The sequence below is a fragment of the Tenebrio molitor genome, chromosome 4, assembly GCF_963966145.1.
Source record: "Tenebrio molitor chromosome 4, icTenMoli1.1, whole genome shotgun sequence".
In the NCBI taxonomy this organism is placed as follows: domain Eukaryota; kingdom Metazoa; phylum Arthropoda; class Insecta; order Coleoptera; family Tenebrionidae; genus Tenebrio; species Tenebrio molitor.
Window position 1 is genome coordinate 17323229 of NC_091049.1, and position 14825 is coordinate 17338053.

General features: G+C 34.2%; 1 protein-coding gene and 1 long non-coding RNA gene across 2 annotated transcripts; one reads left to right on the forward strand and one right to left on the reverse strand.

Annotated features, from left to right (window-relative positions):
• Positions 1-5880: 5880 nt before the first annotated feature.
• On the reverse strand, positions 5881-8484 carry LOC138129545 (uncharacterized). The gene is made up of 3 exons (XR_011159244.1): positions 8133-8484; positions 7463-7686; positions 5881-7083 (listed from the first exon to the last, which is right to left on the reverse strand). It is a non-coding gene; the product is annotated as an uncharacterized lncRNA (long non-coding RNA).
• A 117-nt stretch (positions 8485-8601) lies between these two features.
• LOC138129544 (ATP-binding cassette sub-family C member 4-like) lies at positions 8602-14459 on the forward strand. The gene is made up of 10 exons (XM_069045855.1): positions 8602-8741; positions 8789-8981; positions 9036-9209; positions 9408-9814; positions 9860-10093; positions 10146-10576; positions 10623-10779; positions 11278-12998; positions 13052-13282; positions 13334-14459. Exons 4-10 carry the CDS (start codon positions 9663-9665, stop codon positions 14236-14238), a joined length of 3831 nt encoding a protein of 1276 aa, XP_068901956.1. The 5' UTR covers positions 8602-8741; positions 8789-8981; positions 9036-9209; positions 9408-9662; the 3' UTR covers positions 14239-14459.
• Positions 14460-14825: the final 366 nt, after the last annotated feature.

Consider the following 14825-nt stretch of genomic DNA (forward strand, 5'->3'; position numbering starts at 1 on the left):
TCATACTAGTCGAGAAAATTTGGGATCTCTTGAAAAGTTTTTCCCTAGTTGAGTTGTAAGTATGGAAACTTGGCCAGCAAGATCATTAGACTTCACCCCGTTAGACTTTTCCATATTTGGCTTTCTTAAAACTAAGTTCTTCAAAGAAAAGATCAACAATTTGCAAGAACTGATGGCACGAATCACATTGAAATGTAACGAAATAAAACCTGATATACGAGTATTGCAGCATGTTTATAATAATGAAACGTTGTGTAGTTTTATGTATGCAGAAAACTTGCTGTGACTTGCTTTTGTTGGCTTCCTTTTCAATTTCAATTGCATTCAGATCATCCCTTCGCAATACAAATCACATTTGAAATTTTGATGTATATTTTGATAGTAGGTTACTGCCTTTTTTTTGTAGAGCGTCACTTCGTATTTTTACGCAAAGGTGGCTAGATGAAAATAATTTATTTTCAGCCTATATGATGTTGATTGACTGATCAGTTGAGAATGCCAGTATTATTTGGGATCCAGGTTATCAGAGATATGTGGATTAAGTTGAAAGTATTCAGCGTCGTTTTCTCAAATTTTTAGCATTTAAGACTGATGGTGTCTATCCTGAAAGAGGTTATCCTCAACAAAATTTACTCAAAAGGTTTGGCTTTCTTGAATGAATTGAAAATAAAATTTTACCAAAAACAAATTGACTCTCCTGACTAATTAAGTCAGGTGTCTAACAATGGAACTCGTCAGTCGAGAACTTTTTACATGTCTATGCCTAGAACGAATGTTTTGAAGTTATTCACCTTTGCACCAAATGTGCACTTATTATAATGAGTCGCAAAACAATAACGATATTTTCAACAACTGTAAGTGTGCCATGAACATCGAAACTGACATTTATGCAAGTTTGCTTTACGAGTATATGCAAAGACGTTATAAAATTTTCCTGTCCCGTAATTGGATTCGTTGTGTGGGGCAGTGTGCATAAGGCAGAATATAGCCTAAGGGAGTCCGTTTCGGCTCAGGGACGCGAGGGTCGCGGGTTCGATTCCGACCCAGGGCAAAAAAAAGGCTATATTCTGTCTCGTGATTCGGAAGTCACGTTAAGCCATTGGTCCCGGTCTATTGAGTTGGTCATCATGCCCCTCATAGATTTGTAAAACCAGTCCTAGACTGTGTAACAAATTTTATTATTATGAGATTTTATGTTGCCCATGAACTTTTTTGATATGACTTGTTGCTTGGCAACAATTTAATAAAAACGAATTAACAAATGTGCTTTATCAAACATTAACCTATTTAAATTTTATTTGCCATGCACTTACAGGTACAATTATGGCCAAAAAAAATGGAAACACCTTCGTTTATCTAGTAGTTAGTTTTTATGAGTTTTTAGCATTGTACTTTACGTCAAAGTGACATCAAATAATGTCACACAAACAGTGGCGTTTTATTATGAAAACCATAAAATTTAAAATGTATTTTATCTTACAGGTGGAGTTTTTGAGCAACCTTAGACCATTGTTTTCGGTGACCGAAGTCAAATTTTAATCACAAGTGAGATAAAGTACTTACTAGTGAGTAAATTTGACAGCTCCCATTTAACTTGACATAAAATACTCACAAGTGACTAAATTTGACAGCTGTCATTTTACTTGAATGAAACTTCATTTCTTGGATTTTTTGCAATAGTTGCACCTGTAAGATAAAACGTCGTATATCACACGTGATCGAAATGCCATTATGAAACTCGTGAGAAGTGTCCCACTCGTTTAATTCAATTTAAGTCACTTTGACAAGAACCTCAATTTAAATCACAAATGGCTTTCACCAATCTGGAGCAAACCGATATGGTTTTGATCTATGGCGAAACCCGTGGACATTAAGAGCTAGCACGGCAAATCTACGGTGAAGGGTTTCCACAAAGGATACTTCCTAATGCACGAAACTTTGTTTCTCAGTTTGTAAGCGCAAAACGCCGCGAATATTAGGAACTAATGCATTTTTAATCAATTCCAAGCAGTTAGAACAATGGAACAAGTATACTGTTACAATATTTATTTATGATGGATTAGCGAATATATGTTAAAATCTTATTCAAACTTAAAAATATTGTACAAAACCTTAATTCATTGCACATGTTTAGCACATGGGTTTAATCGTGTTGCTGAAACCATTAGATCACAGTTTCCTTTGATAAATACAGGCAGGAAAATCTCCACTCAGAGTTCGAATGTTTCGGGAAAGAATCCTAGATATATCTTAGATATATATCCTAGATATTCCTCCTGAACCTATTGTAACGAGATGGGGAACCTGGCTAGATGCTGCTTGCTATTATGTTGAGAACTTAGATTCATTCAAAAAAATTGTGTTAGAGTTCCCTGAATCCGCCTCCGAAGCGATTAAAGATTATCAAAATGTTTTGAAAAATAAAACACTTGAACAAAGTTTAGCCTTCATAAAGGCAAACTATTATTTTGTCAGTAAAGCCATAAAGAAGCTTGAAGCTAAAGAACTTACTGTGGTAGAAGCTATAAAAGTAGTTGAAAACTATAATAGTAACGCATCAAAAGTAGAAGGAAGTTGGAGAGACTGTTTCCAAGAAATTAAACGATGTTTTGAATAAAAATAAAGGATTTATGGAGTTTTATTACAAATATCTGAAATTTTAAAAGGGAATATAATTGAAGAATTTTTGTAAATTTAAATATGCTCCAATTACTAGTGTAGAAGTAGAACGAAGTTTTTCTCAATTTAAAAATATGTTGAGTGACAGAAAAATGGGGTTTACTATTGAAAATATGGAAAATCATTTAATAATTAGTTCTTTCAGAAACAAAGAGTAATTTAATTGTGAGTTAATAGGCGCTTTTTTCGACACTGTCAGAATTTGAAAATTTTGTCCTGTGTGAACGGATTTTGATAAATGTCACAACTTGTCAAAATGAAACGTCAAGCTAATTTTAAAGATTTTAGCGATTTGGAGCTTTAAATGGGCTCGTCGAACAAAAAAACTTTGTATTCAACTCGTTCGTGTGTAAATTGGGCTTTTTTGACATGAGTGGCCTAGTTTAAAACGCGACTGAAACGGACTTGTTAAATAATAGTATATTATATCATAAAGAGTAGAAGTGAGTTTTTTTGTGCCGAGTCTAGAGAAAATTCGGACATGAACTCATTTATTCTTTTCCTCCAGTTACATTAATATTACAATTTTCAAATTTTAAGGCAACAGTACCTAATTCCTAGTTCCCTTGTAATATTATTGATACTTACTTGAAATTTTCATAATATTAGTAAAGTCTACTACCTAAATTATCCGATGTACTTTCAATAAATTTCCAGGTAAAACTTTCTCAAAATGGAGAATGATCGCGATTTGTAATTTTTAGTATCACGAACTTTTACTAAAATAGCAGAACCCAAATCTTTGATATCTCCCTCCCATTGTCAAATTCGTGATTTTGTCGCATCGACAAGCTCTATCACACATAGCATTTATGCACAATAATAATTTATAATTTTTCCTCTAAGGAACTCAGAAATTGTACCTATGTAGGTAGCCAGATAATTTTCATCACAGTATTATGTAGAAATCGCACACTTTTCGCCCGGGACTCTAGTCTGCATTTGCAACGACACAAACGCAAAAAACTATTCGAGATTACTGGGGTTGGATTTACAAAATAAAATTCTAAACTTATAAAATTAACAAAAGGTAAATAGCCGACATAAAAGGAACTGTCACTGAAGGTGGCGAAAATACAAAACATGAGGAAAATAGAGTCGTCACAAAAAGTTATCTTCTCGCGAAAGAACGGAGGCTGCGACGGAGGGAGATAACTCGCACTTCAGGGTAGACTAGATGGAAGACGTTTTTGAAGTGAAAACTTCTTTAGGCGCACCACATACATTTTACTCCCGGGCAGTGAAGTAGTTTCATGCGACACGGTAAAATCGTTCGCAGCACAAGCTAAAGTCGTTCGCTTGTCGTTCGTTTGTCGGGGTACGGGAGACTTCGCCCAGATCTCGAAAACACTGACGTCCAAATGACAATGGCGGCGAAGTGCACCCAGTCACGATACTTGCATGAGAAAGAGGAAAAATCACGTCGAACCGAGTTTTTATCACCTACCCCAAAAAAGTCTACCCAGTCTTGGTGAAGAAAAACAGACCTTAATGACTGCCGACAGAAGGAAAAATCGAGAATCGGCAGGTGCGTTCTAGAATTTTCGACGCGCAGAAGTGAAACTGTGTAGTCAAGAAAAAAAGCAAGGGTCGGGAAAGCAAAGGGAATTTATCGGGTTGGAGTCCAAAAGGGAAAAGGTACGTTCAAGCGACTTGCCCAAACTCCGATAAATTCTAGGCCGTGAAGAAAGAAGAAGATAGGAAAGAACGAAATTTTTCTGACGTAGGGCCAAGGTTCGCGACCTGACAAACCCGACGGTATGTAGCTACCGTCCCGCTGAAATTGCGAGGATCAAAGCACCATTTTAGCCGCCTCATCGGCTGGGGCCAACCATGAAATACAAAGGAAGAAATTTGAAGAAGCAACAAGAAAAAAACTCAAAGAGAAAACAGAAAGAGGGAATGATAAAGTTCCAAATATCAAACTTATGTTAATATTCTCGATCAGATGTTTCAATGAGAAATGAAATAATCGAACTGCGATATTCTCTGCTGCCATAGGTGTTTTTATTTTATTTTAATTAAGTTTTAATTTTTTTCTAAGATTCTGTCGAACAAACCACTAAACCTATTTTACCATTTAATTCTAAAAAAAAATTACTTTTTAATGATGCCCCATTTAACCCATGTTCTCATTTAAAAAAAATCAAGTTGGCTTTCTGTTTTGAAAACTTATGGATATTTTGTTTTTTGTTTTTAATTTGATAAGTAGCTTTTAATGGGTCAAGTGCATTTAAAATTTCAGGGTTCTAGCTTAAACCCTTTTAGCAGGACGGAGCCGGTTTTAACTTAGCTTTATTTAATTATAACTTATTAGTGTTAAGCCAGTAACTTGTAGTAGTAATCTAAGTGTGAATTTTTTTTTCTCATAATGAAAGAACTGTTAAAAACCAAATTCTTACATTTGCGAAGAAATAAACATTAAAAATGAAAAATGAAAATTTGCAAGATATACGTGATTTTTCAAAACTAAAATTATGTTAGAAATTAGCCTTTAACCAAGCAGGGCTGAATCCCAGAAAACAAAAATTTAAATCGAGAATTTTTTATCTTTTACAAGAGTCGTTTCACCTATCCGGGGACACACTGTAGACCTCGATTTTACAGCTGTTCCTGAAATGCGCGGCAAAATTTTAACCACGAGCTACTAGGCTTCATGTAGAACTTGGAAAAAATATTTAAAAAATTCTATGTACGAGGTTGTGGAACAACGTAAAGACCTAAAGCAATTAAAAAAAATTGTAGCTGAAAAATTAAATGTCATTTTATTTTTTGACATTTAAAATGTTTCTTACCAACCAGTCAGCATTATTGGACGAAAATTTAAATCTCGCAGAAGCCTACATGACGTTAACCTTCGGAATATTTATAACTTGCCAATGCCGAAATATTATACTGCAATTTTCAAACCATCATTTACTTATCACGTCCTCAGATTATTCAACATCGTAGAATTATTCAGAACTTGCAAAATAGTAAACAGCTTCCGTGCAAAAGCAAAACAATTCTTTCTTCTGAATGATATTTGATTTCTTTCTTTTATTTTTATAATTATTTCTTGTTACAATAACTTCTCTAGTTCATATTGTTTTAGGTGTCTTCTTTTACATTAAGTATTATTTTTGTTTATTGACTTTTTTGTTAAGTCTGTACTCCAAGATTATTTTCTTTGTTTGTATTACACATAGAATTTTTTATTTTTCTTCTTTTGTGGTTATCTCACTTTATTTATTCCCCTATTATTTTTGTTTCTTTTAATTTTTTTTGTATTTGAGGTTAAGTAGAATAGCTGTGGCTAGACTTCGCCTCATCTTTGCACTTTGTTTTTTTTCTCTTTTTTTTTCTTAATAAAGTCCTTATTATTAAAAAAGTGAAAATGAAAATGGCAGCAACGCAATAGGTGACTAAAAACTACCGGATGTAGTTGTCATGGTTACATTATTTTTCTTTCAGTCGTTGGTCAAGACGCCTAATAACATAATATTCACACTGGGATCCCTTTCGTGAATCTAAATACCGTGTTATTTTCTGCGGTACCAAAAGCTAAATACATATTACAATATTCATCTGCGGTAAAACTCATTTTAAAAACATTTTCAGAACTCTCACAATTTAATTGACATTTATTTAATAAAAGTGTTTTTTTCTCTGCTATGATATGTTAGCGATGTTGCCGCGTTTGCAAACAATTCCCCCACATCGAAATTCATCATATTTAACACTGATGAAGAAACGGATTTCAAATGTATTCGTGAAAGAAATTTTTGGCTGTCTGTTAATGGCACCTTTGAGAGTTGTCACATACAATTCTGTTCCACTTCAATAACAGGATTATTTAGTTTTACGCATGGTTTAGTTGTAACTTCCAAAAGCTCTTGCGCATTAACGAAAGCCCAAAAGCAAAAAAATAACAAATTTCTTCATATTCCATAATCCCCAAGTCCAATCAATAAACATAAAAGTGGCTTCACCTTGCAAAAGGGACTTAATTCAAATATTCAAGGATGAAATAATGCTGATAGTGAAGATAATTACTGTCTCTGGGAGAAACATTTTTCATTACACTATACAGTTTTTTTTTTTATGACATCACCTTGAATGCTCTGCGCTACCAACAATTTGTAAAGTCTATTACAAAAAGCAAATTGACTTTAGCAGCCTTACCTCCCACAAGCGATGCCGCACGGTATTCTTTACGGACCTACCATTCAATTCTGTTATGGTACAACAATTCCACAAGAGTGGAATATTCGCATTTGATTTTACACTCCCATTCTCCGATATAGCGCCGCGAGTTGCAACCCCTCAAGTTAGCAAACTCGGAAATTTTAATAATATGCCTAATTCAGCGTTTCTCAACTTTTTAGTCTTTGCGACCCAATTTTCAACCACAAACCCACCTCCCTAAAATCAAGATTCACGTGGGATATTTGTGAAATGTATTTATGCATTCAGAGATGAAATTGCCATTTTTCTAGAAAAGGAAAACGGACCGGAAGCCGGAAGTTTCGAGATGATTTCTGTGTGATGAAATTGAGCTAACTTGGTCGACATATTCGAGAAATTAAATATGTATCTTGAAACTTCAACTCCACGGAGCAAACATGCATACATATGTTGGATACGAGTGATCAAGTTAATGCTTTTTGTAGAAAATTAGAATTGTGGAGCAGAAATTTAAAGCAAAAAAACCTAGAAATGTTTTGCAAATGCGGATGAAAATGTCAAAAGGGTGAAGAACAACATGTGCAAGCTGTTTTTATAACCAATGAAAATCATTTACCTAGTCATGCTGGCAAAGAATTTTAAGAAGTAGTTTCTTGCTGACGATAACTTGGCAGTGAGTTACGAGTGGGTTAGGAACCCATTTCAAAATACTCCCGAAGATCTCTCAACTGCCGAAAAAGAAATCTTCACAGATTTAGGGCAAATGGCGAAATCAAAAAACAATTTAGTAATAAATCACGCTTTGAATTTTGGGCAGGGGCGGATGATGAGTTTTCTGCACTGAAAACAAGAACATTTCGTATACAGGGTGTTTGGGGTATAACGTAACAAATTTCTCCCGTGTAAAGAAATAGACAAAATAAAACTTTTATTCTATGTAGTAACATTTTTAGTATGTGTTATAATTTTCTAGTAATCATTTTTTCAATTTGTAGAACCACTGTTTGAGATCCACCGGAATTCTAAATTATAAAGGCGGCAGCTGTGGCATTCTGTTTTACAAATCTTTTTTGTACAAATTTTTATTAGCTTGGTATTAATAATTACGTGTTTACAGATATGCACAGTAGCTCTCAAACAGTGGAAACAGAATTTAGTTCAGCGTAATAAAAAAAGCAAATTGAAAAAATGTCACTAAGAAAAGTTGTTCATTTAAACTAGCGGTGCATCTCAGAAAAGTTTGTTACCTTAAACACCAAACACCCCTATTAGTTTCAACATCCTACCTTTGCGAAATCGGAATTCCTGTGGTGGCTGCTTTGAAGACAAAAAGACAAAAAGAACTCAGTGTGTCAATTTCTAATATCAAACCTTCTTTCGAAACACTTTGCTCTGCAAGTTAGGTCGGAGGGAGTCACTAATAATTCTTATCAAACTTGTTTTTCATTTAGTTTTGATATAGTTGTTTTCTTATTTTTTTTTCGATTTGCTCGCGCCTCCCCTTTAATTTTGCTACGCTGGCCTAATTGAAGATACCTGCCAAGTATAAACTTTTGCAAGGTAAACCTTCCTATTAATTGGGCCAATATGAGTAATACTTAAGTGTACCTAATACACACCGCGTGTTGTAGGTCAGAACATAAAAAACAAGGTTTCGTTTCTAATATGGGCAGAACCTTTGAAACAATGAATATTCAAGTGAAAGAAATAAATGCAAACGTCTGAGTGACGCATTAGGGAATCGTATACGAAATGGGTTTATGTAAGTGCGTAGTGTATCTATAATTTTATTCAAAATTGTTTTCATCGACACACGGCAAAGTGACATTTTTCGAAAATATACCGAAGATCACACTCTGAGTTGTAGCTAATTGGTTTTTTCTTGTAAAAACAATGTAAGCTTTCAAACTTGGTATACGAATTATTTTAGAGTTCTTTTCAGAGTAGAAGTGGCGTCCCCTCAGGTAGCACAACAGTAAGAAATCATATCGTTAGAATGGGTTTCCGAAACTGATTTGTGCCAGACCATCAAAACCGATATACTAACTCGCAATAGTGAATATTTTGCGTTGACTTTCTTACATAAAAATAAAACAAGACTCAGGTTTCAATATTTTCTTTTGAGAAGCCTTGGAGTAAGTTCTCAAAGCATTATAAAACACGCTTTTGCTAACACAAGCATCGGTTAGGAACAGAAGCGTGGTGGATGGTCAGGTCAGGTCAGGTCAAGTCAAGCTGCCTGAGGTTTGGAAGTTGTCATTGCTTGCATAATTATCTATGTACTTGTTATTATTTGATAGCAACACCCATAATAACGATGTGCAACCTGAATGCCTGTTAACTATCCATATTCTTTAACGAAGGTAAGATGAGTTCCATTTATTTGCAAAGAACGTTCCATCAGTCTTTGTTACAAATTTGAAACGTCACTACTTTGCCCTCCCCCACGTCTAAAAAATTTGTGAAACTGGGTTGGTTGGGGGCTGAGAACTGAGATGACAAATATGCTAAATTATATCCCCGTGCACGCCTAATCGAATTCTATAATTTCTCTTTTGTAGGATTAAAAATCTAAGAGATACACTCACTGGAAGCTTTCGCTTGGACACCTGGCATTAATGTAATCAGTTAACATAATTACAAAATTTTAGAGTCTTTTACGTTGTTAAGTTTTTCAATAATATTACAATATTAGTATATCAAAAATGGGTAAATGCAAATGTTAAACTTTTATCTTTAAAAACTAGGTAATAAAAAAAAACGATAAATATATAATTATGACTATCCCATTGTAACAATAAAACACTTAGTTAGAAATGCTTAGTTTCAGTTCGGAAAGTAAATTGAAGCATTATATATTATATTTACATTTTGAAATGGAAAGTGTAGAGAGAACAAAATTGTCGAAGGAAAAATTAAAAGTACACCCCAAGGAGAAAGCATGTTTTCTATCGGATTTTTTCTTTTGGTAAAACTTGCCGTTTTTATTTCAATAATACAAAGATTATTTTAGCTGGGAATTACCGTTATTCGTAAAAGGATGGAAAAAGGAACTCACAGAAGATGATCTTCATACAACACTAAAAAATCACGAATCCAGTCGTTTGGGTGATAAATTAGAGAGTCTTTGGTTAGAAGAAGAAAATTTTCGCAAAAATCCATCTTTGGGAAGAGCTCTTACAAAACTGTTTGGTTTAGAATTTTGCCTCCACGGACTTTACTATTTTCCTATAGAAATGGTCATAACGTAAGTTTGATTTCTTTCGTGTATCAATAACCTACCTACTTCAAAATTATAGATTTCTACTCCCTATTTGCATCAAAAAATTACTTGATTATTACACTCCCAACCAAAAAGAAGTGACTCTACAACAAGCATACATTTTTGCTTCCATCCTAGTCTTATTATCATTCATTCGTGTATTGCTCAACCAGTGGTTTATGTTTCAACTTTACGTTTTTGGAATGAAAGTTCGAATTGCCTGTTCAGCACTCATATACAGACGCTGTTTAAAATTGAATAAATGCAGTTTACAGAAAACTACAGCGGGACAACTGGTCAATTTGCTGTCGAATGATGTCAACAGATTTGACACCGCATTCATATTTCTGCATTTTCTGTGGATTGGTCCTGTTGAGTTAATTGTTGGAATTTACTACATGGACGTCACGCTGGGGCACACTGCCGTAGCAGGAGCTGGAATTTTAATATTATCACTTTTTTTTCAAGGTTAGTGAATTATTCCATCAACAAAAAATAAATTTCTACATTTTAGTCTACTTGTCTAAGAAAATTCCTGATATCAGAATGCGAGTGGCTGTGAGGACAGATCACAGGATTCGGTTAATGAACGACGTAATTAGCGGTATACAAACTGTCAAGATGCACACTTGGGAAGAATCATTTGCAAACTTAGTGAAACAGGCTAGAAGGTAAATGTCCAATTTAGTGTGCAAATAAACAAATTCGTTTGTTCGATACCTCCCTAGAAACTGAGTACGTAGTTACTCACTGGTTTTCACTCACGCATTATGTTTTCAATTCTTTCTGATAATGTAGTTTTGACTTTTTAGGCAACATTTGGTACCTCGCAGCACTTGCCTCTTCCAGGACATCATCAGGAACATATAACTCTTCATAATTTATTTATACAATTTCCACAACGTGCACACAACCACTTTATTGACGTTACAGAACTTTGTAAATTTTGTATTTTATTTTTTCCCTTGCAAAAGATCCGTCCAAAAATGTGATCAATTTTTATTGAAAAGTTTGGATACAAAGTTACAGACTCACTTTCTAAGGAGGTATCGAACAAAGTCAAATACAGCACTCGCTTTCGTTCACGTGTTCCGCCTTGTGAACGAACACGCAATTCGCGTGAACGAAAGCTTTACCTTACTCACTCTTACTGTAAATAACTATTTCAGGTTAGAAAGTCAACAGATTTCGATTGCTAATCAGTTTCGTTTAGTTAACGACACATTCAGAATTTATATGACAAAATGTTGTGTGTTTCTATCAGTAGTAGCCACATCATTAGCTGGAACGCCTTTGACGTCGCAGTATGTCTTCGCTTTAAGTAATCTTTACGAAAGTATGAAATTTTCGGTTAACATTGCCTTATCATTGGCTGTAACAATATTTTCGGAAGCCCTGGTTTCAATCCAAAGAATTAAAAATTTCCTGTTAAACACCCACGAATATGAGAATAATCTAGTTAAAGCTATTCGTAAATTAGATAGTACTAAAAATAAATGCATTCCTAAATTTCATCAAACTCTTCAAAAGAAAAGTCCTGGAGTTAATATAGAGGATCTTAGCTGCAAATGGGACCAGTCCTTAACCAAATACGCTTTGAACAACATAAATTTTAATGCTTCGCTGGGAGAGTTAGTCAGTGTGATTGGTAAGGCTGGGAGTGGCAAATCAACTTTACTTGAAGTGATTTTAAAAGAACTGGACCCTATGAAAGGCACTAGGGATGTCCAAGGAACAATCTCGTATGCTTGTCAAGAACCTTGGATTTTTTCAGCTAGCATTAGGCAAAACATTATATTTGGACAAGATTTTGACTTGGAAAAATATCAAAAAGTTGTCAAAATTTGTGCGTTAGAACACGATATATCTCTTTTACCTAGTGGGGATCAAACCTTTGTCGGAGAACGAGGTGTGATGCTAAGTGGTGGACAAAAGGCTCGAATTAATCTTGCGAGAGCTATTTATAGAGAGGCTGATATTTATCTCTTGGATGATCCTTTATCAGCTGTTGATGCTCATGTTGGCCAACAAATATTTAACAAATGTATTGTGGATCATTTAAGAAACAAGTGTGTGGTGTTGGTTACTCATCAAATCCAGTATCTTCGAAATGTCGACAGAATGTATCTTCTGGAATCAGGAATGATTGTTGACAGCAGAAAATATGAAAAATTTGTTGGTTTAGAGAAGTATTTTGCAGAAAAGAATGACCAAACATTTGCTGAGACTGTAAACAGTTCAGTTTTAAAAGCTTACGATGTACAGTCGGAAACGAGAGAACATCGAAGTTCCGGAACCACTGATAAAAATAACTATAAAGCTTATTGCTCAGCCGCTGGTCAGTGGTTATTCACGTGTCTAGTTGTCCTCCTGTTTACTTTAGCTCAGTTTTGGGGAAGTATTGTAGATGGTTTTGTGACGTTTTGGGTTAATTTAGAACAGGGGGATATATATTTGAGTTCTGAGCTTTTACAAGTTTTTACCACAAATAATTGTCTATATATTTATACTGGGTTTTTATTATGTTTCATACTGACAAGTCACATATCCGCACTCGTCTTTTCTAAGTACTGCAGAAAAGCTTCAAAAAACTTACATAATAATATGTTAATTACCATTCTAAATACTACTATGACTTTCTTTAATCATCACTCCAGTGGCCGAATTCTTAATCGATTTTCAAAAGATTTGGGATGCATAGACGAAGTACTTCCCATTAGTTTGATAAATACCATTACGGTTTTACTCACAATATTGGGGACATTCGTGATTGTTGTAGTAACAAATTATTGGATGATTATACCGACCGTTTTACTTCTGGTGATTTGTGTATATTATTGTATTATATTTCAACCAACAAGTAGGAATCTTAAAAGAACAGAAGGAATTAGTACGTCCCTATAATTTAGCTTTTGTTGTGGTACTTATGTAATTTTATTTTAGCCAAAAGTTCAGTTTTTGCACACATATCAGCCACGATTCAAGGTCTACCTACAATCAGAGCTCTTAACGCTGAAAAAATCTTGATACGAGAATTTGACAATCATCAAAATCTTCACACTTCTGCTTTCCACTTGTACATAGCAACGTTCTCAAGTTTTGGATTTTGGGCAGATATTATGTGTGTTTTATACAATGGTTTAGTAATTTTCGGTTTCTTTTTTATTAAATCTGGTAGGTTCATACAATTTTATGAAAAAAAAAATATTTCTTTACTATTTTTAGAAACGAACGTGGGGTCTGTTGGTCTAGCTATATCTCTGTCGAATGCGTTATTATTAGTTATGCAATATGCCCTGAAAACATGGATTGAACTCAATGCTCAAATGACTGCAGTTGAACGAGTAGTTGAGTACACGGAATTATCCTTGGAGCCAAATGATGGAGTTGACACCCCTCCCGAATCATGGCCAGATTCAGGAAATATATCATTTCACTCAGTTTCTCTCCGCTATTCTCCAACGGATGTGCCTGTCTTAATGAACGTCTCATTTAACATTAAGTCTAAAGAAAAAATTGGAATAATTGGTAGAACTGGCGCTGGAAAGACTTCTTTGATTTCGGTTCTCTTCCGCCTGTTTCATTTTGAAGGATCTGTTGTAATAGACAACGTCGACACTAAATCAATACCTCTTACAGAGCTTAGATCAAAAATTACAGTTATCCCTCAAGACCCTCTTTTGTTTTTGGGTAGTCTACGTAAAAATTTAGATCCCTTTGGCCAATACCATGACCATCAGCTTTGGACTGCTTTAGATGAGTTTGGGCTGAAAGAACTTGTTTCAAACTTACCTTCAGGCTTGGAGAGTATGGTTTTTGAAAGAGGTTCGAATTTTAGTGTAGGACAAAGACAGTTATTGTGTTTAGTGCGAGCAATGTTGAGAGAGAGCAAGATAATTGTGTTAGACGAAGCAACAGCAAATGTAGATTTAAAAACTGATGAATTGATTCAGTTTTCAATTAGGAATAAGTTTAAGAACTGCACGGTTTTAACAATTGCACACAGACTGAATACAGTTATTGATTCTGACAAAATCTTGGTAATGGATAAAGGAATGGTTGTCGAGTTTGGTCCTCCACATCAGTTATTACAGAATTGTGAAGGATTTTTTTACAGATATATACATTAAAAAAAGTGGTTTGCAAGTAGTGACTAACTTGGTAAAAACAGTTGAATAAATGAATGTTGAGTTTTTAATAGTGGATTTGTTGGATTTTTTGGTATTTCAATCTGATGATGATGTTATTAGGATGTAAAATAATTCCAATAATTGGACTTATTTAGGTACATTGTGTACTTACTTACAATAAGATATTGTTTTTCCGATACACTTTGCAATAAAAGCTGAAAAATTTCATCAGAAATTATTTTTAATTTGTCTTACGTATTGAAAACATCTGAAGAAAAAAAATATGGGTTTTCCATTTAAAAAAACTATCGATGGCGTCATAACTCGAAAACAAATGACTGCTTGGAATTTTGTTTTGTATTAAAATATGTATTTTTATAAACTAAAATTGACCTGTCCAAAGATTAAAAAAAAAAAATTTGTTTAATTTTTAATGAATTTATTCCATACTTTTGCCGCTCACTGTATATGAACTTTCCTGATTATATACCTAACTTGACATCTATCAAAGATAACCTCAAAATTTACAATAAATTAATGTTTTTTAAGACTTTGGCCAAACAAACACGAAAAATGTTATCCGCTGT